The sequence below is a fragment of the Lynx rufus genome, unplaced genomic scaffold, assembly GCF_022079265.1.
Source record: "Lynx rufus isolate CCGP_SWC_20201006 ecotype Redwood Valley unplaced genomic scaffold, mLynRuf1.p SCAF_3, whole genome shotgun sequence".
In the NCBI taxonomy this organism is placed as follows: Eukaryota; Metazoa; Chordata; class Mammalia; order Carnivora; family Felidae; genus Lynx; species Lynx rufus.
Window position 1 is genome coordinate 161,890,003 of NW_025814845.1, and position 25,963 is coordinate 161,915,965.

The window sequence follows — 25,963 nt, forward strand, 5'->3', positions numbered from 1 at the left end:
CTTTTTCACAAGGACCATGGGAACTTTGCGATCTGGTCTGTCCTTACCATTTCAATCTCATCTCTTACTTGAACTTCAGCCAAACAAGCTACATGCAGCTCCAAGGGTTCAATATGCTTTCTCACACTCAAATTGTTCTTTTTGAAATGCTTTCCTCCTTTTGCCCAATAGTAAATTCTTACTCATTCCCTCAACAGCCTGCTCAAATAGCACCTCTTCTATGAAGGCTCCCCTAACATCCCTAGACAGATGCCTTCCTGTTCATTCTCATATCATCTTATGCCTATCTCTATGGTAGCAGACCATGAACTAGAAATTAAGAGTTAAGGATCAGAAGTCAGACTGTGGGTTCAAATATTGACTCTGATACCAACAACTATATAATTCTAGGTAAGACAATCCTTCTAAAGCTTCAGTTCCTTCATCTGTAAAACAGGAACAAGTAACAAGGTTGAACTAAATGACAAAATTTATATATGACGTTGAATGCAGTACCTGACACACAGTAAAAGGATACTAACCACATGGCTTTATTTATAAATGACTCTTCAACTGGAGAACAGGGACACATTTCCTATTTATCTAAGTATTTCTAGCACTTACCACTAAGATAACTAGCAGAAGCTCACATTTATTTAGTGCTCACTACGTGAATGGTATGCTAAGCACTTTGCAAATATCAACTCATTTAATCCTTTCAACAAACCTGTTAAGTAACTTGTTTGACCAAGGTCACTTAGCAGAGGTAGGATTTGGGTCTGTTCAGGCTATTTCTAATACCTAGGCTCTTAACCAGGATCTTAATAAATACTCAATAAAACCGTGCTAAACTGTCAAATGAATGAACTCAAAATACAATTAATTAGCCTTTAATATGTAACTTAACAAATGGCTTAAGACACTAAAACAATCTCCCACTCCTCATCTCTAATTTCACCAGTACCAAAGAGAAATCATTTCAACAACAAAAAAGCAGTCATGGGGTTACCTTAAAATCCTGGCATGCCAAGACAAATGTCCTCTTTCTAGCTTTTAAAGCCCTCCAAATTTCAGCCCTATACTACTAATTCAATATATTTCTTACCAATGCCCAACAAAAGTTCACTGTTTTACGTATTAAACTAAACCACAAGCAGTTCTTACTTTACATGGTGCCATGTTAACTGAAACATAAGAATACCTAAACTGAGATCAAAATATCAGTCACCACAGCAATGTATAAAGAATGGACACGATTCTAACAGGCACATGTTTCCATTAACACAGTGACGTGCAAAGCAAGGACTGCCTGTATTGTGACACCTTTATGAGCAGCTATTGTGTTTTCTACATCAACTCCACAATGTGAGTTGCACATATTAGGCCCACAAGTATTTGCTGATCTCATGGGACCAATAATCACAACGTCTCTTGCATTTACAGTTGTCATTAATTCCTCAAAGCTCAACTTAATGCTGGTTACTCTATCTGGGAAGCCCTCATTCTCTCCATTTACCTAAATCTGAATCATCCTTTAAGCCTGTTTCTTCTGTAATCATCTCAGATCACACCAGCTCTTACTCATCTTAGTATATACTGTTGCCACATGGAACAATCTGTATCATTCAATACAGCAATGACTTACATTAACTGGTAATCTTATGTCACTGTTTGCTATTTGTCTTCCTATGTACTTTGCCCTACTTGCATAAATGCACATGCCTTATGATTTTGATGCCTCCATAACATTTTTTAACAGGGTAATATGGATATTATTATGATAAAGGGCATAAAATATGAAGCCATACAGGCCTGGGTTCAAATTCCACTTCTGCCATTACTAGTTATATAACTTCAGGAAAGTCACTCAACTAAAAGTCTTGGTTTCCTCATATGTAAAATGGTAATAACAATCCTTATGAGGTTAGGAGATTTGGTGAACCTAGTTTATTCCATTTCTAATAAATGTTCAATTCTTTATGCAAAGAAAAAAAATATTTTAATAGCCCACATAGATTTCAAAATTGCTCTGTTAACTTTCTACAACCACACACACACACAAATTCTTCAAAATTAGCATTAAAATTAACATGGAAATATAACATGTTCTTCGGTGACATTTTACGTAAAAATCATCGTATATATTTCAGAAAGGTTGCTATGCTCCAATGAGATGAGCCAAATACAAATGCTTCTTTTTGGTGGTGGAACTCTTAAAAAAACCATTTACTCCAAGTCCATAAGATTACTCTAAAAAAAATTCCAGAACAAAAGCTTATACTGCTAATTTTTCATGCTTTTATTTTCAGAGGTGGCTCTTTTTTTTTTCTTTTTATGAACATATTCATTGTATAGCTAATGAAACACAGTACCAGGTAAATGATATTCTTACTTCTCCTGAAACTAAAACAAAACAAAACAAAAAACAATCAAAACCAATTAATAGGGCCCCCTTTTTATAAACATTTCAGTAATTCTTGACTGACTTAGGTAATGCACCATACAAAACCCAATTACTCAATAAAATCACTCAAAAGCAAATACTGGATTTGCTTTTTTGGGCACATTTCCTACGAGATGGTAAGCTCTATGAAAATAAAAAATATATAAAATAAAATTGGTTTCAACCCACTTTCTCTATTCCATGAAGTCAGAGAACATGGGAGTCAACCCTAGTGTTCTCTTGCTCCCTCAAACAACACAGCAAATCTATCACCAAGTTCTACTGATTCCATCTCCAGAATATATTCTAAATCCATCCACTTCTCTCCCATTTCCACTGCCATCTCTCTAGTCTAAGCTACTGTCTTCTTTCAGTTGAACCATTGAAAAAGCCAATAAATTGATTTCTAAATTGATTTCTGTGCCTTCTCTTGCCTAATTCCACTCCATTCTTCATATAGTGGCCAGGAAAAAACATTTTTTAAAAAAATTTATTTATTTATTTTGAGAGACAGAGAGAGAGAGAGAAAGAGAGAGAGAGAGAACAAGAACATGAGCAGGGTAAGGGCAGAGAAAGAGGGAGAGAGAGAATCCCAAGCAGGCTCCCTACTGCCAGCACAGAGACCGATGCAGGGCTCAAACTGACAAACCGTGAGATGATAACCTGAGCTGAAATCAAGAGTCTGATGCTCAACTGACTGAGCCACCCAGGCACCCCAGGAAAAAACAAATTTTAATGTAAATATGATCCTGCTATTTCCTAGCTAGAAATCATTCAGTGGTTTCCTACCACAATTACAATAAAAACTCAAATCCTAACTTACCTCTTCAATCTCTCTCTCCAGCTTCATTTTATATGGCTTTTTTATTCATCGTACTCAAGCTATACTGGCCTTCTTACAGTTCCTCAAACTTACCAAGTGCTTAGGTACCTCAGAACATTTACACAAGCAGTACCCTTATGTCCGGAACATTTCTTCTTTCTAGCTCTTTGCCTTGCTGACCTTCTACTCATCTTTTAAGTTTCAGTCTCTGTGTAAATTATTACTTCCCTAAAAGAGGAATCCCAATCTCCAGCAATCTAGATCAGAAAGCTCCTGTTATAATCTCTTGCTGCATTTTTATTTTTTTCCTATTAGCTATCAGTTTGTAATTACAGATTTATTTATATGATTGTCTATTGTCTTACTCATGCAACTGAAAGCTTTGTGAAAGCAGTCTATGTCTTTTTGTTCACCCTACAGCTCTCATAGCATGCCAGGCACATGAATACTAAATGAATGAACCTCACGGACAAATACCACCATCCTAAGAATTTTAGTGCACTGCCAATGAAAATAAGGACCAGTTAGAATTTAAATATCTAGCTGTTTATTTCCATGGTGCCGATATACACATGGACAATCACAAGTTTAATAAAATGTGCAAGAAACACACAGTTAGATTACTGTTGATACAAATTTATACTGTCTCCACTTGGCCTCAGCATCCCTTTTAACTCTTTCTATCAATCTTTCTTTCTGCAACCCTATTATTCCAACCCCTGCCAACTAGACATCTAGACTAGAGGAACAGCAATCCAGGCAGAGGGAACAGTAAATACAAAAGGCTCCCAGGCAGGACAGTGCTTGGTGTGTCTAAGAAACAGGAGGCCTGTGGCTGGAGTAGAGTGAACAAGGGCCAGAACAAGGGGAGTAGCTAAAGAAACAGGCAGGCACAAGATGATACTGGGTCTAAAGAAAAAGAAAAAAAAAAAAAAAAAAAAGGATAAAGACTTTGGTTTTAAAAATTCTAAGCAAGACTGAAAGACATTAAAGATTTTCTGTGCAGAGGAGTGGTATGATCCAACTGAAGTTTGAAAATATTTACTCTCGGCCCTGTATAAAGAATATGGACTACAGACTGGGGTGAGGGACAAAAGTAGAAGCAAGGAAATTAGTATAGAGATATTACAATAGCCCAATCAACAGATAATGGTGGCTTTGACTAAGGTAGTAGACGTGGAAGTGGTAAGAAGTAGTCATAAGCTGTATATATTTTGAAGGTGGAAACTATCAGGATTTCCTGATGAATTAAATATGGAGTATGAGATAGAAAAAGAGAGAGAAAAAAATCAAGAATAATACCTCACTGGACCTGAGCAAGTGAAAGGGCAAAACTGCCATTTACTCACATTCTCCAGTAAAAGAAACCAAGGATTCTTAGAGAAATGGCTAAATCGACAGCCAGAACAGTAAGACCCTGGAACATATTGCTGTGGTCAAAGGTAAGTAAGAATGATTATATATACAAACATCAAATCATTATGTTGGGGCACCTGCGTGGCTCAGTTGGTTAAGTGTCCAACTCAGGTCATGATCTCATGGTTTGGGAGTTCGAGCCCTGCATTCGGCTTTCTGCTGTCAGCACAGAGACAGCTTCAGATCCTCTGTCCTCCTCGCCCTCTGCCCCTGCCCCCACCCCACTTGTGCACACACATTCTCTCTCTCTCTCAAAAATAAACATTAAAAAAAAAATCAAATCATTATGTTGTACATCTGAAACTAGTATAATGTTATATATCAGTTATCTCAATTAAAAAAAAAGAGTTGAATAAACCGGACAAAGTAAAAAAAAAATGACAGAACCATGTCAAAAGGACACAGGAGCAGGCTTGAAAAAGCTCCCCTACCCAAATGTGGAACAATTTTAAGCATCAAAACAAATATTAATAGCAACAAATTATAAGTCATAAGAATCTTCAAGTCTAAATGAAATGAATAAATGGAAAGAAAAAAAGGACTTTCCTTACACTAGAATGCCAATTAATAGACATAAAAGGAATGATGAAATTAGAATATCATCTGTTTAATAACCAACAAAACAACCGTTTCAGGCAAAAATCACCACTGGATGCTAAATCTAGTGGATAAAAGTTTGATAAGAAATAGGGTACATTTACGTGGTTTCAAAGTGTATTGCTGCAAGATATTTATAGAAGGGAAATAATTTTACAGGGAAGCAACAAGGCAGAATACTACCTTAACCAAGTGATCAGAGTTAACATCATTCGTAATAGGACAAATTAATACTACATACCTCCTGATATCATGCAGAGAGGAGGACACACCGTCTCTATAGTATTTCTGCCAAAAGTAGATCACCTGAATCTAATCATGATGAATCATAAAACAAGCACAAACTAATGGATAGTCTACAAAATACATGATTTGCGCACTTCAAAACTGTCCAGATCATGAAAGATAAAGACTGAAGAGCTGTTCCAGGTTAAAGGAGACTAAGGAGACATGACAACTAAGTGAAACACATGATCCTAGACTAGATAAAACGAACCAGGGCAAGTTGTTTTCTTTTCCCCCTTTTGCTATAAAAGAACATTAGTGGTATAACTGCTAAAATTTGAATAAAACCTCCAGGTTGGATAATATACTTTATCTGTGTTAAATTCCTGATTTGATGATTGTACTGTGGTCATGTACAAGCACGTCCTTGTTTTTAGGAAATACACACAAATAAGTAAGAGTAAAAGGACATTAGCATTATGTCTGCAACTTAATCAGTAAAAAAAGTTCTTCAAAGGAACTACTAATTCCTTCTTTGAATTCCCACTGAACTCCATGTGAATTTCTACTATAGTACCTATAGCACTTTGTTTTACTTATTGGTAGGAAAAGAAATGTGCTTTCAGAGGTTAAACAACCTTCCCAAAGTAGAAGTTAGTAAATGATAAACCACAAATTGAATGAAGATCTATCTGACTCAAAGTTAACACTCTGTGAAATCATAAGATGGTAGAATGCTCAGTAAATGTTTGCTGACTATTCATATTGTTATTTTAAAAAAATACTCACAGAATGATCTACATAAACAATCTATGCACAAATAGGTTTCTTAATCCCAAGAATTTCACCTGCACAACAGGAATCCCCAGTATCATGCTTATAAAACTATAAACTCTTACTTTCAAGACAAGAGATAGAACTCAACTTGGCTAACATAGTGAGTTGGTGGCAAAGAAAGAAAAAACACAAGATAAATGAACTTAATATAGAAGAGCCTTTATGATCTAGCCCTGTGCTTTTCCAATCTCATCTCTTGTCATTATCTACACCCAGTACTCTTTATCCTATGTGGAAATTTATTCCCACAAGTTAGTGAAAACATGCTTTGTTTCCCCCCATTTTCAAGTCTTTGCATTTTTGTTCCTTCTGATTATAAAGGACCCCATTCCTTGTCATCTGGATCAATTCCTACATATTCTTTGTAAGACCAGCTCAAATAGTATTTCCCATCAACGAATCCTCTGACCTCCCCAGGCTTAGACAAATGCTTGCTCCCTATTCTTCCAAAACATCATGTACCCTATAATTAAACTTTTTACATGAATGAAATTATTCATTTAGTCTCTCCAGGACTATACTTGAGAGAAGGAATCTTGTCATTCACATTGGCTTCTTCAGCATCTGAAGCCTAATCAGGTTCTTTGTCTATACATTTATATTTTGCTACATGTCCCAAAGGATCAAGGCAAAAGCAGTTAATAAATATTTACTGAAGTAATGAAAATGGGTGTTTTATCACTTGGAAGGAGCTTGGTTTTTGTGTGTTGGTCAAATCCCAAACTCTTCTTCATACATAAGACAGAAAATAAATACACCAAACTCATTTAATACTGGTAGTCAGAAGCAACCTGTTTATCTGCAAAACCAAAGAAGTCACAATGTTTAAAAGGAATACCTTAACAAGCAGAACTACATATATGCACAAACCACATCTATCTGCAGATCAGATGGATGAATAAATTGCTGTTACTTACTGCTCTATCCCAATACAATTAATCCTGTTTCTCATTCACGACCAAAGTATTTAATTGTCCACTCTGCATATCCAACTTTACCTGCAGTGCTTGTTCTTGGATATCACGAAATAATTCCATATCTTTCTCAGTCATGATTTCCTGGCTCCCAAAAAGCCGTTCCTCACTTTCTTGTTTGCCATCCCAGCCATCCTGATTGTCTGCACATAAAGAAAGGGCTCACATGTTATTAACTTTATCCTTAGTTTAATACATGAATTAGGAAACATTTCAAAAGTGTTGATTTCAGTTTAAAGACCTTAATATTATAAAAGAAGAGGATACGAGTAAATGGACACCTAGAAAGATGTATCAGTAAATAATATGTACATATTCTATCTGCTTTATGATGGAAAATCTGAACTGTCCTAAAACTTCTTAAAATTATCACATAACTAAATTTGAACTTCATCAAGACATTAGATTTTAGTATAATACATATAAAAGTTTGATGAGCACCAAGTGGTGATGTATGGAAGTGCTGAAATACTATATTGTATATCTGAAACTAGTATTACACAATTTTATACTGTGTATGTTAACTAACTAGAATTTAAATAAAAACTTAATAATAATACAAAATCAGAATAGAGTAAAGGTCTAAGGAATATGAAACCTACTTTGAAATAATCTGAATATAAAAGTTTTACTATGAATTTAACATATCAACATTCAAATATTGCTTTTTCATACTTCAGTAGTATGGAAGTTGTTTATGTTTTACCAGGACATGATTTTCATCATATGGGACCAAAACAGGGAAAATTCGTTCCTTTTATAATTCTCAATGATTCCACAATCAATATAAGGCCAGTACATTCTTATCTCAGCAAGAAGATAACCTTTGAAATAACTACCGTAACTCCCCACACATTCTGGGTGCCGTTTTAAATAAAGCAGAACTCCACAAATCTGAGGATCACAGATGATAATCCTCGGGGTAAGTATGAGAAATTATAATAAACATCCATAAATGACGCATCTTCCTCAGATGGGCAAGGAAATTCATGAAAGGAGTACTGGAGGGATTATGTAGATCGTTATCCTCTGCATTTGAATATGACACTGTTGACGGACGAATTTCCTCTTTGTAGGAGTATGGCTGAAAAGACAGTTCTTTTCAAATTAAATAGACATATAGGCTGTCAACAGACACCTGTGCACTTAGTATAAGAAGAATAAGGACAAGGACTCACTGCTGAAAATATTCCCAAATTGAAAAATATGTATCTGAAGATCCTTTGTGATTTTAATGCCCCCTAGTGCACGACACAGATGGATGCAGGCACAAATCTAGTACGGCATTCAGTAGCATTCTATCATATATATGGTGCAGATTGTTCCTTAAACTCTACAATTCATAAGAAACTTACAGAGCCAATTATAGCAAAAACTCACACCAATGCAGAAAAGTCAATACTGATTCTCCATATACTTTACACATTTGCTCTAATTATTTCTATTTCTAAAACTTTCCAGGAGATTCTTATAATAATCCATCTCCAATCAAACAGTTTATTCAAAAATGGCTTTCATTACAATCTGCTTTAGATTCTTTCTTCCTAAGCTCTAAAGGACTTGTATATTTTCTTAGATAAACATACTCAGACTGGAGCTACAGTGTACATGGCTGATAAAGACATGAAAAGTACCTGAATGCTCAAAGAGTAATTAGTTGATTGCCACTCTGGTGAAAAGCCAATCAATACAAGCATAAAAAGAGGGAACTGATAATGATGAGGATTTCCTCTCTTGTGCTGGACCAATCAACCATTTATATAAGTAGGAATGAAGAAGCAGTGAATACAACTACCAATGGGAAATTCAGAGGAAAGAAATCAAAGCTAAGAAATTCTCTTGCAGTATATTAGACACTCACTACACCTTTGGCCGTTGTGAACCAAGAATCCATTCTCATTCTTCTACTTTCCTCAGAGACTTTTCTACTTACTTCAGAGGGTTACATTCTCTAAACTTAAGGCACTAAATAGCGAGACCAGTTTAAGCTTTAATTATCAAGATAGATAATCAAATTTTTTCTCCTCTGATTTGAATTACCTGCTACACTATTAAGTCTTCTCTACAGATCTTTTCTACCTTGAAAACTAGGGACCTTAGCCTCATATTTAAGTATGAAATGAATAAAAGAGGGGATGTTACAACTGATACCAGAGAAATACAAAAAAATCACAAGAGACTACTATGAACAATTCTACACCAAAATGCTGGGCCTATTTGGAAGAAATGGATTAACTCCTAGAAACATATGACCTACCAAGACTGAATCATGATGAAATAGAAAATCTGAACAGGCCGATTACTAGTAAGGAGACTTGAATGAATAATCAAAAATCTTCCAACAAACAAAAGCTTCACTGGTGAATTTCGCCATTCAAAAAATACTTAATACCAATCCTTCTCAAACTTTTCCAAAAAACAAAATGGGGAACTCTATTTTATGAGACCAATGTAACTTAACCAAAGAGACCACAAGAAAAGAAAATTACAGGCCAATATCCCTGATGAACACAGATGTAAAAATCCTCAACAAAATACTAGCAAACCGATTTCAACAACACAATAAAAGGGTCACACACCATGATCAAGTAGGATTTATTCTAGAGATTCAAGGATGGTTCAATATCCCCAAATAAGTCAATACGATACACCACATTAACAAAATAAAGGATATAAATCAGGTGATCATTTTAACAGATGCAGAAAAAGCATTTGACAAAATTCAACCTTCATTTATGATAAAAACACTCAAAAAAAGCAGGTATAGAGGGAATGTACCTCAACATAATAAAGGCCATATATGATGAGCCCACAATTAACATCAACCTCAATGGTGAAAAGCTGAGAGCTTTTCCTCTAAGATCAGGAGTAGGACAAGGATGCCTATTCTCACCACTTTTATTCAACATCAGATTGAAAGTCCTAGCAGAGCAATCAGGCAAGAAAAAAAATAAAAAGTATCCAATTTGGAAAAGAAGTAAAACTTGTTATTTGCAGATGACATATAGAGAAAACCCTAAAGACTCCATAAAAAAAAATGTAGAATAAATGAATTCAGTAAAGTTGAAGAATATAAAATCTGCTGTATTTCTATACATTAATAATGAACTACCAGAAAAAGAAATTATGAAAACAATTCCATTTACAACTGCATCAAAAAGAATAAAATACCTAGAAGTAAATTTAACCAAGCAGGTGAAAGACCTGTATGTTGAAGACAAAACACTGTACAGATATACATAAGACATTAATGAAGGCAATTAATGAAAAAAAAAATGGAAAGATATTCCATACTAACAGACTGGAAGAATACTGTTAAAATGTCCACATTACGCAAAGCCATCTGATAGATTCAATGCAATTCCCATCAGAACGCCAATGAGGTTTTTCACAAAAACAGAAAAAACAATCCTAAAATTTGTATGGAACAACAAAAGACCCCTAATAGCCAAAGCAATCTTGAGAAAAAAAGCTCCCTGATTTCAAACTACATTACAAAGCTATAGTAATTAAAATAGTACAATATTGGCAGAAAAACAGACAGAGATCAATGCAACAGAGGACCCATAAATAAACCCATGCATATACGGTCAATTAATTTACAACAAACAAGGCGAGAATATACAATGGGGGAAAAGATAGCCTCTTCAATAATGTTGGGACAACTGGACAGCCACATGTGAAAGAACGAAGCTACACAACTCTACTATACCGCACACAAAAAGTAACTCAAAATGGATTAAAGACTTGAATTTAAGACCTGAAACTGTAAAACTCCTAAAAGAAAACATAGGTGGTAAAGTCCTCAACAGTTCTTAACAATATTTTTTTTTTAATCTGATACCAAAAAGCAAAAACAAAAGCAAAAATCAGTAAGTGGGACTATATCAAACTGAAAAGCTTTTGCACAACAAAATAAAAAGGCAACACACTGAGTAAGAAGATATCTGCAAATCATATATCCAAAAAAGAGTCAATATCCAAAATAATAAAGATCTCATCCAACTCAATAGCAAAAAACAATCTAGTTAAAAATGAGGAGATCTGAACAGACATTTTTACCACCACAGGTACATGAAAAGATGCTCTACATCAATAATCAACAGTGAAATGCAAATCTAAAACACAAGAAGGTATCACCTCACACCTGTCAGAATGGCTATCATCAAAAAGAGTAGAAATTACAAGTGTTGGTGAAAATGTGGAGAAAAGGGAACTTCTGCACTGCTGGTAGGAATGTAAATTGGTGCAGCCACTATGGAAAATATTATGGAGGTTCCTCAAAAACTTAAAAATAGAACTACCATACAATCCAGCAATTCCACTTCTGGGTATGTATCCAAAGAAAACAAAAACAGTTTAAAAAGATATGTACACCCCCATGTTCACTGCAGCATTACTTACAATAGCCAAGATATATAAGCAACCTAAGTGTCCATAAATAAAGAAACTGCAGTGTGTGTCTAAGTGTATAATCTTATTCAGCCAAAACAAAAACAAAAACCTAGCAATTCCTAACCCAACCACCAGCTGTGCTGAAATGAAATAAAGTAGGTATGTTGCAAAACTAACCCCCCCAAAAAAACAAATCGTGCCGTTTCTGACAACATAGACAGACCTCATTATGTTAAGTGAAGTAAGTCAGACAGAGAAAAACAAACACCATGTATGCTGTTTGTATGTGGAATCTAAAACTGACTAACTAACTAAATAAATAAATAAATACCAAACTCCTAGATACACAGAACAGAACAAATTGGTGGTTGCCAGAAGAAGGGGGTAAGGTAGAGGGTAGGAGAAATGATGAATTTTTTTGTTTTTCAGTTTCAATAAATTGAATTTTAAGGAAATAAATGAAAAGTAGGAAACAGCCTGATACATAAGTAAATTATCTGAAGCTGTAGTTCTCTCTCTTTCTCTCTTTTAAAGTATAATTCATGAAAAATTACAAATCTATTTGCCAAGATTTGAAGTAGAAAAATTTTGTTCTTTTCTCTATACTTACTTGATCAACAGTATTTTATCTACCCACATTCTTTCTAATTTCTTTCTGGAAATAAAGCAAGCATCATGATGCTCATCACATGATTTATTTTGTAATTTATGAAATGTAAAGATATTCTTGACTTAAGGTTATGGCTTAAATTTCTATAGGAAGATTCTTTGTGGTTCTACCAAAAAAGCACCATCTTTTTCCTACGAGCTCTTATTTCTCCATTCTTGCAACTTCATCTTCAGCCTCTCAATTTCTGCCATAGTTATTACCACCTTACTTTCATCTAAATAAGTATCTTTAATATCTTCTTCTATTCCATAACCAGTGTTTAATAATCAAATAAACCTATTCCAGATAACTAGTGTTATTTCAAATAATGCACTTGTGGAATACATTTTGCTTCTAAGTGAACTTTTACCTGTGGGCCAATCTGAAGTGCTTGATTTTCTGTTGCCCTTTTTCCTGATTCTATATTGCTCAGAGTAATCTACCACTTCCCCTCGAGGTTTCCGCCCATCAGGGGAAGGGGTGAAGAATTTGGTAAGGCCATCAATGAGCCCTTTGGTTTTCTTGTTGAACTTCAAGGGGTGACTGCTATCTCTGCAGAAGTCCAAGCCATCTATTCGCTCTAAATATCCTTCTTCTGATGACGATGCTGATTGGCTGGAGAGAGTGATTTTACGTTTACGACCCCTTCCAGGACCAGTTCGAACTTTGCTGAAGGGACCTTTTGATCTAAAGAATCAAACAGGGAAAAGGGTAACTATTAAAAAAGAAATTTTTAAAAGGTTTCTATTTAATATATAACTTGTAATTGGTAAATAACCTATGGCTTTGTTAAAAAAAAAAAAACCACAATTAAGAATATTCCATAAATCATAAATACTACAGGGAATGAGAAATAATAGTTATTAGAAATATCTACTTCCAGGAAGCCTAATATTTTATAGCAAAATGAATCCTAGGTTGGGAGTCAGAAGGCATGTTTGACTCATAATTCTGCCACTTTCTAGCTATACCTCTTGGAGAAATCACATTGTCTAAACACCAGTGTCTTCATCTATAAAATGAGAGTTGGACCAGATGACAACTAAGACCCTTCCAAGTATAAAGTCTCATGATCTCTGCACCAACTCAGAGTTACACTTTACCTTTAAACACAAGGATGTATTACCCTCTGAAAGTCAGAAATCAAAAGATTATCTCATAGGAATATTTTAAAGCTTAGATTTAAGATTTAAAATATGAACTACAATACTGGTGCTATATATTTCAAGCTGCTAATGCCCATTCCTTTCAGTTATTAAGACTGTCATCTTTAAGACACTCTTAACTGTAGAAAAGGTGGGTAAAATTTTTAATAGAGGTTTATAGGCTTAAAGATATTTTGCATATTATCAAAGGGGAATTACTTATAGAAATACTCCATAAAAAAAAAAAAAAACTACTACTGAATCTTGCCCCACCTCCTCCAGACATAGCCCAGTTTCCTAGTCCACAAGGGATAATTATATACCTGATTTCTGCTAATAGATGAAAAATACATTATTTTATTTTACATCAGGACACAGAAATGCGACTTAGCTATGGCCTCAACAGAAAAAGCTACGCAGTGATTTGTACATCTAATATAAACTACTGAGACTACATGAGAAATCTGTGAAATGCTATAGCAACATAATTTTTTCTTTGTTTACATAAGAGGAACAATATAAGACAGTGGTTGAGTCAGACTTTGGTGCCAGGCTACTTGGGTTTTAATCCCAGTTCAACACTTATTATAAAATGTAGTTTCCTTATTTCCTTCTTATTTGAAAAATAAGAGTAACAACAGTATCTACTTCATTTGGTTGTTGGGAAAATTAAATGATTAACACACTGTAAGACACTCAGAACTTTAATAACTTTGTTCTAACTTTATTCTACTGAATAAAGAGCTCTTTACTAAGAGCTCAGTAAGTATTAGCCCTTTTTATTACATGAAAGTGCCAGTTGTAACAACTGAAAATTTTTTTCATAAAGCAAACAAGTGACTCCTACACTATAGACAAACCCTATTCTTTTCTCCCCTCACCTTGCCACAAGTACAACTTACACCGTGTTTTGTTTCTTTAACCTGTTTTTTGGACGTCCTATTGGGTTAGCATAGCGCCGTTTTATCTGTGCCGCCTTCTTCTGTAGAAGTTTTCGTCCTTTTTTCCTAGGTCGACATATTTGACATATCCACATACCTATAAAAAAATCAAATTCCACATAAAAGCACAATAGACACAGATACACTGAAAGAATTCAGATACTCTAAGCCAGTAGTTCTTAACCACTTTTAGGTCAAGAACTCTTTTAAAACACTGATGAAAGCCCCCTAAAAAAATAAACATGAAAACATACACACACAAAATTCTACAAATGATTGGAAAAGACGCACAAGTATTCTGAAGCCCACATATGGTTGAAGTCCACTGATCCTCAGTTAAAAAAAAAAACCATGGTCTATACCTGGCACCCAGATTCTACAAGAAAAGAAGCCAGGTTCCCTTAAGTAATAGATGATTCCAGGACTGAAGCAGGGAAAATACTGGATAACCTGAAGCATCTCATGGTGCCAGAAAATGGAAAAGTATTCAAAAGATGAGGAAGGCATGTCAAAAGGACCTACAAGCCAACTTGAAGGAGCTCCCAATAGCCAAATCTGGGTCATTCTGAACAAAAAAAAAAAAGAAATAATCATGTCAATGGATTATAACCCACTGAATAAAATAAATACCCATCAGTCCATAAGAATATAAGTAATTGAATAAATAATTGGAAAAGCGATAGCTCTTCTTTACAGCAGAATTCCAATTAGTAAATACAGAAGGGATGATGGAAGCTGAAAAATCATCAATATGCAAACACCAAAGTAAAACTGGTACAAACAAGAATCACTGATGGATGCTAAAGTCAGTGCAAAGAGGAAAAAGAATAACTTTAAGGTCAGGTTTCTTCTGTAATCAAGTGATCAAAGTTAACATTACCAGTAATAAGACATATTAGTATTATACACCTACACTACAATGCACTAAGAAGGGCACAGTATCAATTCTGTGGTGTTCTTGTCAAACTTCATAATCTTAATTTAATCATTATAAAGAAAGAGACAGACCCAAATTGAAGAACTTTCTACAAAATCGCTAACGAGTATTCTTCAAAAGTGTCAAGGTCAGGAAAGATAGTCTAGGGAATTAACAGATTGGAAGAGACTAAGGAAGCATGATGATTAAATGCAGTATGAAATCCAGCACTGGATTTTGGACCACAAATTCAAATAAGGTGTATAGATTTACTAATCGTATCATATCAATGTTAGTTTCCTGGTTTCAGTAACTGTACTACAGTTTTATAAGAAGTTGACATTAGAAGAAGCTGTGTAATGGGTACAGTAGGAAGTCTCTGTACTATTTTTGCCACTTGTCTGTCAGTCTGCAATTATTTCAAAATAAAATGATTCCTGCTTTAAGCTGCTATAAAACTTCTTTTGTAGGCATTAAATACAAACAAATGAAGTCCTAAGAAAATCTTTCTTATCTTGAAGGATTCTCAGAAGACCTGTTGCCCAAACTTCCAAGTAAATGGAAAAGGTAGCAAAGGGGGTATTTATTCTTCCAATACATATCAATTTAAGATTTTCCAGAAGCTAACAACCCACAGAGTGACATAAGAAGAGACTCAAGTTAAGATTCTAAGTGGAATAACTTAACTATACCTAAGGTTGAATCCCTTCCCATCCACAGGAAAATTTTTTCTGAGCAGAAATTATAAAATACTCTATAAGCATTTTACTTAAGAAACCTGTTAAGTCACAAAAACAGAGTTAAAAATGGAATTTATGATAAGGCAAAGCAAGAGACACTAACTGGATTTTTTTTTTTTTTAAGAAACTATAAGCATATAATAGGATGGAAGTTCAACCAACAGGCAGTTACATCCCAACCAAATACTTGTCAAGGAATAGGAGTCAAAAGAATAGAATACATTAAGCTATATTCTTATGATTTAGCACACAAAAATTATCTGTTTACAAATTATTTTATAAAAAAAAAAAGGCTCTAGGCCTTTCAAAAGTGATGAACAGTGAAATAACCAATACTGATATAATCAACATGATCTAATACAATTCCATTTCTACCTTTATAGAAAGAGATGTTTCAAAATTACATAAGGCATGTATTTTGTCCTCTAGCTATAGGACTGGCAAATACTCATAAATGAACCACTTCACTCTCCATGGATACTTAAACATTGAAAATAGAGGAAGATAATAATGAATCCATACACATAGGAATGTCAAGATGCCTAAACAGACTGTCCCCACCTTTAAGGTGCCAGCTCTCTGCCTACTTATACAACCCCAAATAGAAAGACGGAAATTATTCTTTCATTTTAACAAAGTAGACAAAAAGTGCTTTCACGGATTTGCCCATTACAGTGCAAGTCTGACTTCAGGAAGTACTTCTCACCTTTTGGCATCCGGGTGAGTGGCGGATCACAACACTCCATGTGAAAACCTCGGTCACAGGAATCACAAAAGAGCATATTATCCTAAAAAAGAGAAGGGACAGTTCTGCTTAACCTTATGAAACAAAAACACGGCTTCATAAAACCTAGAAAGCTTCAATGATCTCACAAAGATGATGAGCTACTATAGTAGTAAAAGTTTCCTTAATTTGCATTAAACTGAGTAAATGGACACTCCAAGTTAGCAAAAAGTTTTACTTCATCTAATCTTTAATAAAGAACTACAGTTTCATAACTTTCAGATATAAGCTAACTTTAGTTTGTTCTAATGGAAAAGAGAAAAGGATGATTTGTAGTTAATACACTGACCATTCCTAAATGAATGCCTCCATAATACTCAAACAAATTTCAGAAGTATTTCTTTAAAGTAGCTTAGTCTTTCTGCAAACATAGAATTAAGGTGTTTTAGAAACTACCTAGAATAGAAAGAATCCAAGTCTCAAATACCAAGTATTCTAAACTAATGATGTGTAATTGAATGGGACCAGTGTTTCAAATTCTGCTGGACCAAGGGAATGGAAAATAATCAACAAAACTTTGAGGAAAATATTAGGTGTACACTCTACTTCTAAATGAAATAGTCACATCAGAAAGCAAGGATACTCACTGCATTCTTGCCTTGATCTCGACAGGAGCTGCACGTTTTACACTCAATGCACTGCCACCGTAAGGCCTTCACTCTAACCGTTAATTCAGGGGAAAACTTTAAACAGGATGGATGACCTAACAGGAGGGGAAAGTTCTCAAATGAAACAATCAAGAATCATTTTGTAATTGTATTAAAGGAATGATGAAGAAAAAGGCAATTACCTTAAATCAAAATATATATCAAAGAAGAGATGTCCTTGAAAGCTTGCCATACGTGTCTCATCAGGATTTGGCATTCCAATTCAGTTGTACTGATGCTAAGTGTAATTTAGTACACCACCTCCCCAATATGATTATAAAACACCTGACAAACTCCTAACTTGTAATAAGCCTGCATTAAAGCATCATGGGTATACACATGCTTATACGTATACCAATACATAATATGCTCAGGTCATTTCTGGAAGGACACAAAAACTGTTTGCAACTATAATGTCCTAAGATATGAAACTATAAACATTTTGATTTTTAAAATATTTTTTATAAATTTTATTTATTTATTTTGAGAGAGAGAGAGAGAGAGAGACCCTTGAGTCGGGGAGAGGCAGAGAGAGAGGGAGAGAGAGATAATCCCAAACAGGCTCCTTACAGTCAGCGCAGAGCCCAACTCAGGGCTCAAACCCACGAACCATGAGATCGTGACTGAGCCAAAGTCGGATGCTCAACTGACTCAGCCACCCAGGTGCCTCAAAACTATAAACATTTTGAATAAGGATTTTACCTTTCACTTTATACCCTTCTGTGCTCTCAATTTTTTAGCAATAACGTATTACTTTTATAACTGAAAATCTATTTTTATTAAATCCCATCATTTAAAGTGAGCTACTTCCTCATATTTTAAGGCACTCAAGCTAAAAACTAATACCTAAACAATATTTCTATTGTGATCAAAATTAACAGCAACAGAAAAAATTTTCCTCTTCCAAAAGAGTTAGTATCTGTTTGATTCTCAAAATTATAGAAAAGTAAATCTGCCTTCACTCTGGGAGGATTTGTCCTTTTCCTCTAAAAGTTGGTTATGTTTATTTTTCTTTGGTGAAAGAAAAGGCTGGTTATTTTTTCTCCTCTCCCTTCTATTCCTAAATTTCTCTGAGATGATATGAAGTTTATTATCAAAATATCACTGACATTAAAGGAAAATGGGAGAGAAAGTGTAAAAATCTCATTCATAATCTCCTCGTCCTAGATTAGCCATTTCCTATTCTACTTTTCCTTTGTAGACTTCCTAAAGGTGCTTGCATGATTTTAATTATAGAGTATATACAGTTTTGTTTTGCTTTTCTTCATCCTTTTAGTCAAGTAAACTTTATATTCTTTAAACTGATTGATACCCTATAACCTACCTGACACTACTTCCCTATTGTTAACTAAACTACTACCTGTAATAGAATACTACAATGAATTACTTTATATCTACAGATTCTTCCCTTCTTTTATTTATTGACTTTGAGAGAGACGGAGAGAATACGCAAATGTGAGCAAGGGAGGGGCAGAGAGAGAGAGAGAGAGAGAGAGAGAGAGAGAGAGAGAGAGAGAATCCCAAGCAGGCTCTGAGCTGTCAGCATGGAGCCAGATGTGGGGCTTGATTTCACGAACCGTGAGATCATAACCTGAGCTGAAATCAAGAGTCAGACGCTTAACCGATTGAGGCACCCAGGTGCCCCATCCTTCTTTTAAATTAATTCCTTAAAATAAATTTCTGTAAGTGGGGTTGGTAAGTGAAATGAAAGAAACATACCAGCAAAGTACCAATGTTTTAATACAATTTCATCAACTCTAGGTTTGGGCTCTTTTTCAAATTTTATTATTATAAAAGTTATAAAACAGCTTTCACTGCTGCACTGGTGTGCATGCCTATAATTACTTGGGTAAAATGTTTTTTTAATATGTTCAACAATTAACTTTCGTTCATAGGCTCTGCCCTTTGACTTTATGCTAGAAATGTAAGCACGCTCTTCGTAGCTTTTGGCCCTTTATCATATTTAATGCAATTATTTTCCCCAAAACTTTATTGCTTTTTAAAATTTTGGGTATTTTAGTTCTCACTTCGGTAATATCAAATATCATATACTTAACTATGTTCATAGTTTTCTTCCTTGCCTACTCTAATAGTCAGGCTCCAAGCTGCCCTCCAAACGTTCTTGTCTTCTGGCAAGAATACAAATTGACACCTGTGTAGTTCCCTCCCACACAGAATAGGGCTGATTTGTGTGCTGCAATGAAAGGCTAAGGCTAGGTAACAAGAGATATTGCCGATTCCACCTTGCTACCTCTATCAGATACCTGCTTAGGGGATGCTGTGGGCAATTCATTTTTTTTTTTAATACGAAGTTTATTGTCAAATTGGTTTCCATACAACACCTAGTGCTCATCCCAACAGGTGCCCTCCTCAATGTGCTGTGGGCAATTCATACAGCCCTATGAAGAGGTCCACATGGCAAAGAACTGAGGCTCCCTGTCAACAGGCAGCATTAACATGCCAGCCAAGTGAGTCATCATGGAATGGAAGCCTTCAGATAACTGAGTACCAGTTAAAATCTTGATTGCAACCTCATGAAAGATTCCAAGTAAAAATGACTTAGGCAGGCCATTCCCAAATTCCGAACAGGAACAACATGAATTAAAAACTGTTGTTGCTTTTAGCTGCTATGTTTTGGGGTGGTTTGCTTCTATAGCAACAGATAACCAATAGTTATTTATTCTACTAGTTCTTTAAAAGTTCCCTCTACTGTTTTCAAATTGCAAAGAACTCAGAGACCACCCCAAATATAATGCTTCTTAGAAGACAGGGGTATACCACAACTCTCCTTCCACCCCCATTTTATTCCCACCTCACCTGAGTAGATTTTTATCTGTTTTATGTATTTGGGCTCCCATACAATTTCTTAAGGGTGCTCCTACTAAAATAGTTTGGAAGTCAATGCATTATAGGACATGTCACTATATTTTTATCTAATATTTTATGATTTTATGGTTTATATTTAACTGTAAAATCCATCCCAAGTTCATTACTGTTTGTGATTATTATGCTGGAATATGGTCACCTACCACTCAAGATCTCTTCCCACCTTCTTTTAAAGCCTTCTATAAACAAAAACCAAAAAGCTAAAAACTGTACTTCCTTGACTCTTTTGCAGCTTGGCTCTAGATATGAATTAACTCCTACCAACTGGATGTTTGAGTGACTTTTTGAAAGGGAGAAATGAAACAAAGACCACTTTTCTTCTGGTACTGCCAGTACCCAGCCACTTTTCACCTTCGTGGCCATCCAGAGGTAAATGTGGCGATGGCCAAATTCAGCCTTTCAATATCCAGCTACAGCCCAGTAGCCCCCTGCTTCCACCTCTTCCAGATGGAGACAGATATAGTGACTCCCCTGGTGGATCACTTCTGCGATATTCTAAGATCAGTCCCTAAAGCCCAGCATAGAGCTCTCCCCTTCAGCATTTCTAATAATTTCACAAATATTTTGTTCTCTCATTAAATTTCTTTCCTCTTGAAGTATCTAGAGTGATTTCTGGTTTCTTGACTAAATCATGGTTGTTATAGATATAAAACACTGAAAATTAAGCCAATGATCAGAGATAATGTTGATTTACTAAGGCCTCCCTACAAAAACTTTTAAGTTCTGAAAATATAGACCAAGAATATCTCTAGAATTGACAAACTAGAAGAGTCTTTGCAAAATCTTTTTTAGACCTCAGGATCTCACACAGCTCACTAAATTGCAGTGTCAACATTCCATTTCCCAATGTGACACATGTTAAGTTTCTATCAAGAAGAACAAACGTGTTATCATCCCCGTTCTATTCATAAAGCCTGATGCATAAATCAAGAAAGATAAGTAGTGATTATTAAAGAAGCTAGCAATAATTTCAAACTGATTGCTGTGATTTGAACAGATGTTTGATAGTCAAATATAAAGATCAACAAGAAAAAATAAGTCTGTGGAAAGATTTTTATAAAAAACAAAAATCCGAAACTAAGACCTGATTGAAATTAACTGAATAAAACATGTCAACTATACATTTAAATCCCTCCCTCACCTAGAAGATTCATCTCAGTTACCTAAAACCAGCATCAAAGTATTGTTTTATAAGGATCAAGGATACCATCTCAGTTAAATACACTTCCCTCCTGCCTGAGAGCATACATCAGAAGGAATAAAGGAGATTACATACCACTGTTGCCACAGTCGGCACAGGAGATGAGTTCTTCTGGCTTCTTTTCTCGGTTTTGTTCTTTTGTACCAAGACAGAAACTACAGATGGGGATTGGTTCAGCAACGGGCTATAAAGAAAAAAACAATTCACTCAGGTACGAGTACTTTATTTTCAGTATTAATTCAAAGACATTAAAATTACAGTTTTAAATTCCTATGAGAGTTACATGTAACCAAGACAACTGTATCACTCTCCTAAATTTCCAACTAAGTAAGGGAGTTTTAACAAAGCCTGCTTTGGCTGGGCCTTTACAACTAGTCCTTCTAGTGACAACTTTGGTCCAAAAAAATCACATACCAACCATCATTTTCACTCAGAAACTAAATGACACAATATGGATTGGACAAAGCAGATCCTTCACCTGAAACAAAAAATTCAACTGAATTAGGCATAAGAAATCACAGTATCAGACCTTAAAAGGTATGTGGTGTCAGAGAAGTGATAAAATGTGCAGAAATAAACACCATACAAGGCAGCAGACCTTAAGTGGTAGAAGAGACAACCAATAAGTACTCTGTACAAGTATAAAAGATAAATTTCAGTTGTGGTTTGGAGGAGAAGGGTTGAAAGAGGAAGATAACATGTATTAAGTACTAGTACTAGGCTATGGGATCTTGAGAAGTTTGTCCAAGGACAATAGACAAAACAATTGTTAAAACTGGGTTTAAACCTAGGCTTACATGTGGCTCTACAACGCTACCCCCCTTCCCCTCCAGCCCAAAGGATGGAGAGAAAGGCAGTGCAGGTAACATAAATAAGATAAATTTAGGTGTGCAGTCTGCTAAAGCCAGTGCTTAAAGGATATGGTTTCTGTCATAAGTGGTAGTAGAGAGGGTGGGTAGATCACTTCAGTTTGTGAAGACTGCCACTGAATGTCTTATAAAGTTGGGATTTTACACTGCAGGAAGAAAACAATAGAAGGCTACTGAACCAAAAGAAAATCACCTGTATTTGAGCAAAACATCCAGTAGCAATATCAAAGATGAATGAGGAGAACATTTAAACAATGACCACAATAGTCTGGTGAAGACAAGAACCTGAACCAAAGCTAAAAAAATGGTACAGAAAAAACAGCTATGGACTTAGAAATAAACTAGTTGTGGAAGGTAATAGAAAAGGAAATGAGTTTAATAAGACTGACTTAATGAAAAGATGGTGTGAAAGGTTAAGTCATTTTAAAGAAGAAAATCAGAAGAAAACCAAAGATGCTGAGTCTGATTTTAGATGTGTTTAGCTGGAGGCAATCTCAGTCAAATCTCAACCACTTATATGGGAGAGAGGCATAAAGACCTCAAGATTCTTTTAGACAACTGGTGAAAACAGATAAAATGTCTGTCAGTGCTATTACAGAAGTGTTACAATGAGAAACAACAGAGGAATCAAGCGGGGGAAATGGGTAGCAAGGAAAGGTTTCCCAGACTTAAGTTCTTCTGGAGGTACTTGACAGGGAAGGTGTTCAAAGAAAATATAGAATCAAGCTTGAGAGGAGGGGGATGAGCTTAGTTTGGGACTGACTCATGGAGCTTAAAATGCCTATGGAGCATCTATGTAGCAATGCCCATGGGCTTTGTGATACAGGAATCGGAAGTCCAGGAGAATGGTTAGTCTGGAAATAATCTAGAAATCATATACCTATAAAATGGCATTAAGATTCTCAAAATTGAGGAGTTCTCCCATGGAGAACAGGTAGAAAGAAGAGACCTAAGGTCAGAATACCAAAATACAAGTGGCTGTTAGAGGAAAAATCCTGAAAAGGAAGTGGATTAGTGAGAGAGTTGGATGGTACATCAATAATGTCCAACACAAGCAAATTAACAGTATTGCTCAGCCAAGAGATGAAATGAGAGATGAAAAGCTGGAAGTTGTCTTAATAATTGTGGCTGTGGTAAAGACTACCACATGCTTTCTTTAAAAAGGAATATAAAAAAGAACCAGGGAGTAAAGTTAGGAAAGAATTCACTGAGGAGTAGAAATTGGAAGTAAACACTAAGTGAGAAGACCAGCCACAGAATGGAAGATATTAACAACATATTTAACTAACAAATGGCTCACAGCCAGAATATACTAAGAACTCTTACCTGTCAGTATGTAAACGACAGACAATTCAATAGAAAACTAGGCAAAAGTCTTCACCAGGCACTTGACAACAGCAGGTACGTAAATAATAAATGGCCAATAAACATAAGAAAAGATGCTCAACCCATTAGCCATCAAGGAGGTAGAGCTTCATGAACGGCTAAAATTATAAAGACTGGCAATAGTTAAGTGCTGATAAGAAACTAGAACAACAGAACTCTTAACACTGCTGATAGGAATATAAATTGACAAAACTACTCTGAAGACGATTTGACAGTATTCACTAAAATTAAAGGCATATCGGGGCGCCTGGGTGGCGCAGTCGGTTAAGCGTCCGACTTCAGCCAGGTCACGATCTCGCGGTCCGTGAGTTCGAGCCCCGCGTCAGGTTCTGGGTTGATGGCTCGGAGCCTGGAGCCTGTTTCCGATTCTGTGTCTCCCTCTCTCTCTGCCCCTCCCCCGTTCATGCTCTGTCTCTCTCTGTCCCATAAATAAATAAAAAGCGTTGAAAAAAAATTAAAAAAAAATAAAATAAAATTAAAGGCATATCATATGACTCAGCACTTCCATTCCTAGCAATATACCCACCAAATGAAGTACACACACATATGTACAATAAAACATACACAAAAATGGTAAGAACAGCATTATTCATAACAAAATTTACTCAAACAAAAATTACCCAAATAACCAGCAATGGGTGTACAGATAAACTGTGCTATATCCACAGAGTATTAAACAGTAATGAAAATAACAGTCAACAACGTGGGTGACTATTACAAACAATGCTGAATGAGAGAAAAGACACAGAAGAATACATACTGTATCATTTTATTTATATAAAGTTCTAAAACAGTTCTATATAGTTATAAGTTGAAACAGCAGTTACCTTTAGAGAGAAAAGAAGAGGCAGTGAATTGGAAAGGGACTCTGAGGTGCTGATAATGTTCTTTTTCTTGACCTGGATGGTGGCTTCATGAAGGCAACACTGGAGTTTGGAAATTAGAATAGGCTAGAGAGATTTAAAAGGCAGCAACATGTAGGTGACAACTGACAGCACCTGGTGAGCAAGAGGAGTGAAGTTGTAGTAAAAATGAACAAGGAGAGGGGATTGGAGAAGTGAGACAAAGTCTAAGCAGAAGAGTATGGGGGCAGGGGAAGAGGGGGGACAAGAAAGGACCAGTCTGAGGGAAAACAGAACGAAGAGGAAGTCCTAACACAAGAATTTCAAGAAGCAGAGAGCAACCAACAATCAATTTGGGGAAGATAAAATATCTACTGGATTGCACAACTGAGAAATAGTTGAAGACCTCACTAATAGTGAGCCTTTTTCAGGATAGGATTTGTCTTATCCTATGACAGGATAAGAGCTAAAGTCATAGGAACCAAGAAACTGCCATGAAGGGACAGAAAACAGACAAGAGATGGCTTAAAAAAATGGCAAAAGGTTTTGATGTGTTCTAGGTATTTAAGATGCAAAAGACTAAACCTACTTAAATGTGGAGAAGACGACACACATGGTCAGAGAGATTCAAGAAACAAGAAATAACAGGAACATATTTTATGGTTAAGGTTTAGAGCTACACTATTCAACATGGTAGACACTAAACCATGTGGCTATTTAAATCTGAAATAAAATAAATTTAATTCCTCGGTCACACTAGCTACATTTCTAGTGCTCAACATTCACATATGGCTAGTGATTATGGTACTGGACAATACAAATATAGAACAATTCCATCATTTCAGAAAGTTCTACTGGATAATTAATACTGGTTTTGAAAAAAGGACGAATTTTAAAGCAGGGATAAAGGGACTGCCCTTCATAGTATAGGATGGTATCAATGCACACTATTTGTAGGTGGGATATGGTGGGAAAAGGGAAATGTTGAGGGTGCTCATTTCTGACAGATTCATTATTTCCGGAAAATAGGACATAAAAATTGCCTGCCAAAAGTGGGACAGGAATTGGCTGGATAGAGCAGGAAGGAGAAAGTGAAAGCTGACTGAGAAAACTGACAAGTGAGATTGGCTGGGTCTAAGAGCAAAGATAGCAGAAAAAAAACCCTCCTATCAAAATGGAAAGTGGACACACATTTTTCAGGCAAGAAAGAATCAGAAAAATATGTTATTAACATAGAGAATAAATTCAAAATAGAAGAGAGAAAAGTT

The 25,963-nt window shown here is 35.5% G+C and overlaps 1 protein-coding gene across 3 annotated transcripts in view; it reads right to left on the reverse strand.

Moving 5' to 3' along the window:
- The window catches only part of KAT6A (lysine acetyltransferase 6A), a 114,034-nt gene that overhangs the window by 32,412 nt on the left and 55,659 nt on the right, over positions 1-25,963 (reverse strand). For 2 of the 3 annotated variants that reach the window (XM_047090642.1, XM_047090643.1), the window contains exons 3-8: positions 21,674-21,782; positions 17,452-17,567; positions 16,787-16,868; positions 14,386-14,521; positions 12,709-13,025; positions 7,319-7,437 (exon numbers count right to left, since the gene is read on the reverse strand). In XM_047090642.1, coding sequence (XP_046946598.1) covers positions 7,319-7,437; positions 12,709-13,025; positions 14,386-14,521; positions 16,787-16,868; positions 17,452-17,567; positions 21,674-21,782 — 879 coding nt within the window. The remainder of the gene's footprint in view (positions 1-7,318; positions 7,438-12,708; positions 13,026-14,385; positions 14,522-16,786; positions 16,869-17,451; positions 17,568-21,673; positions 21,783-25,963) is intronic. The other variant, XM_047090644.1, reaches the window with a different exon arrangement.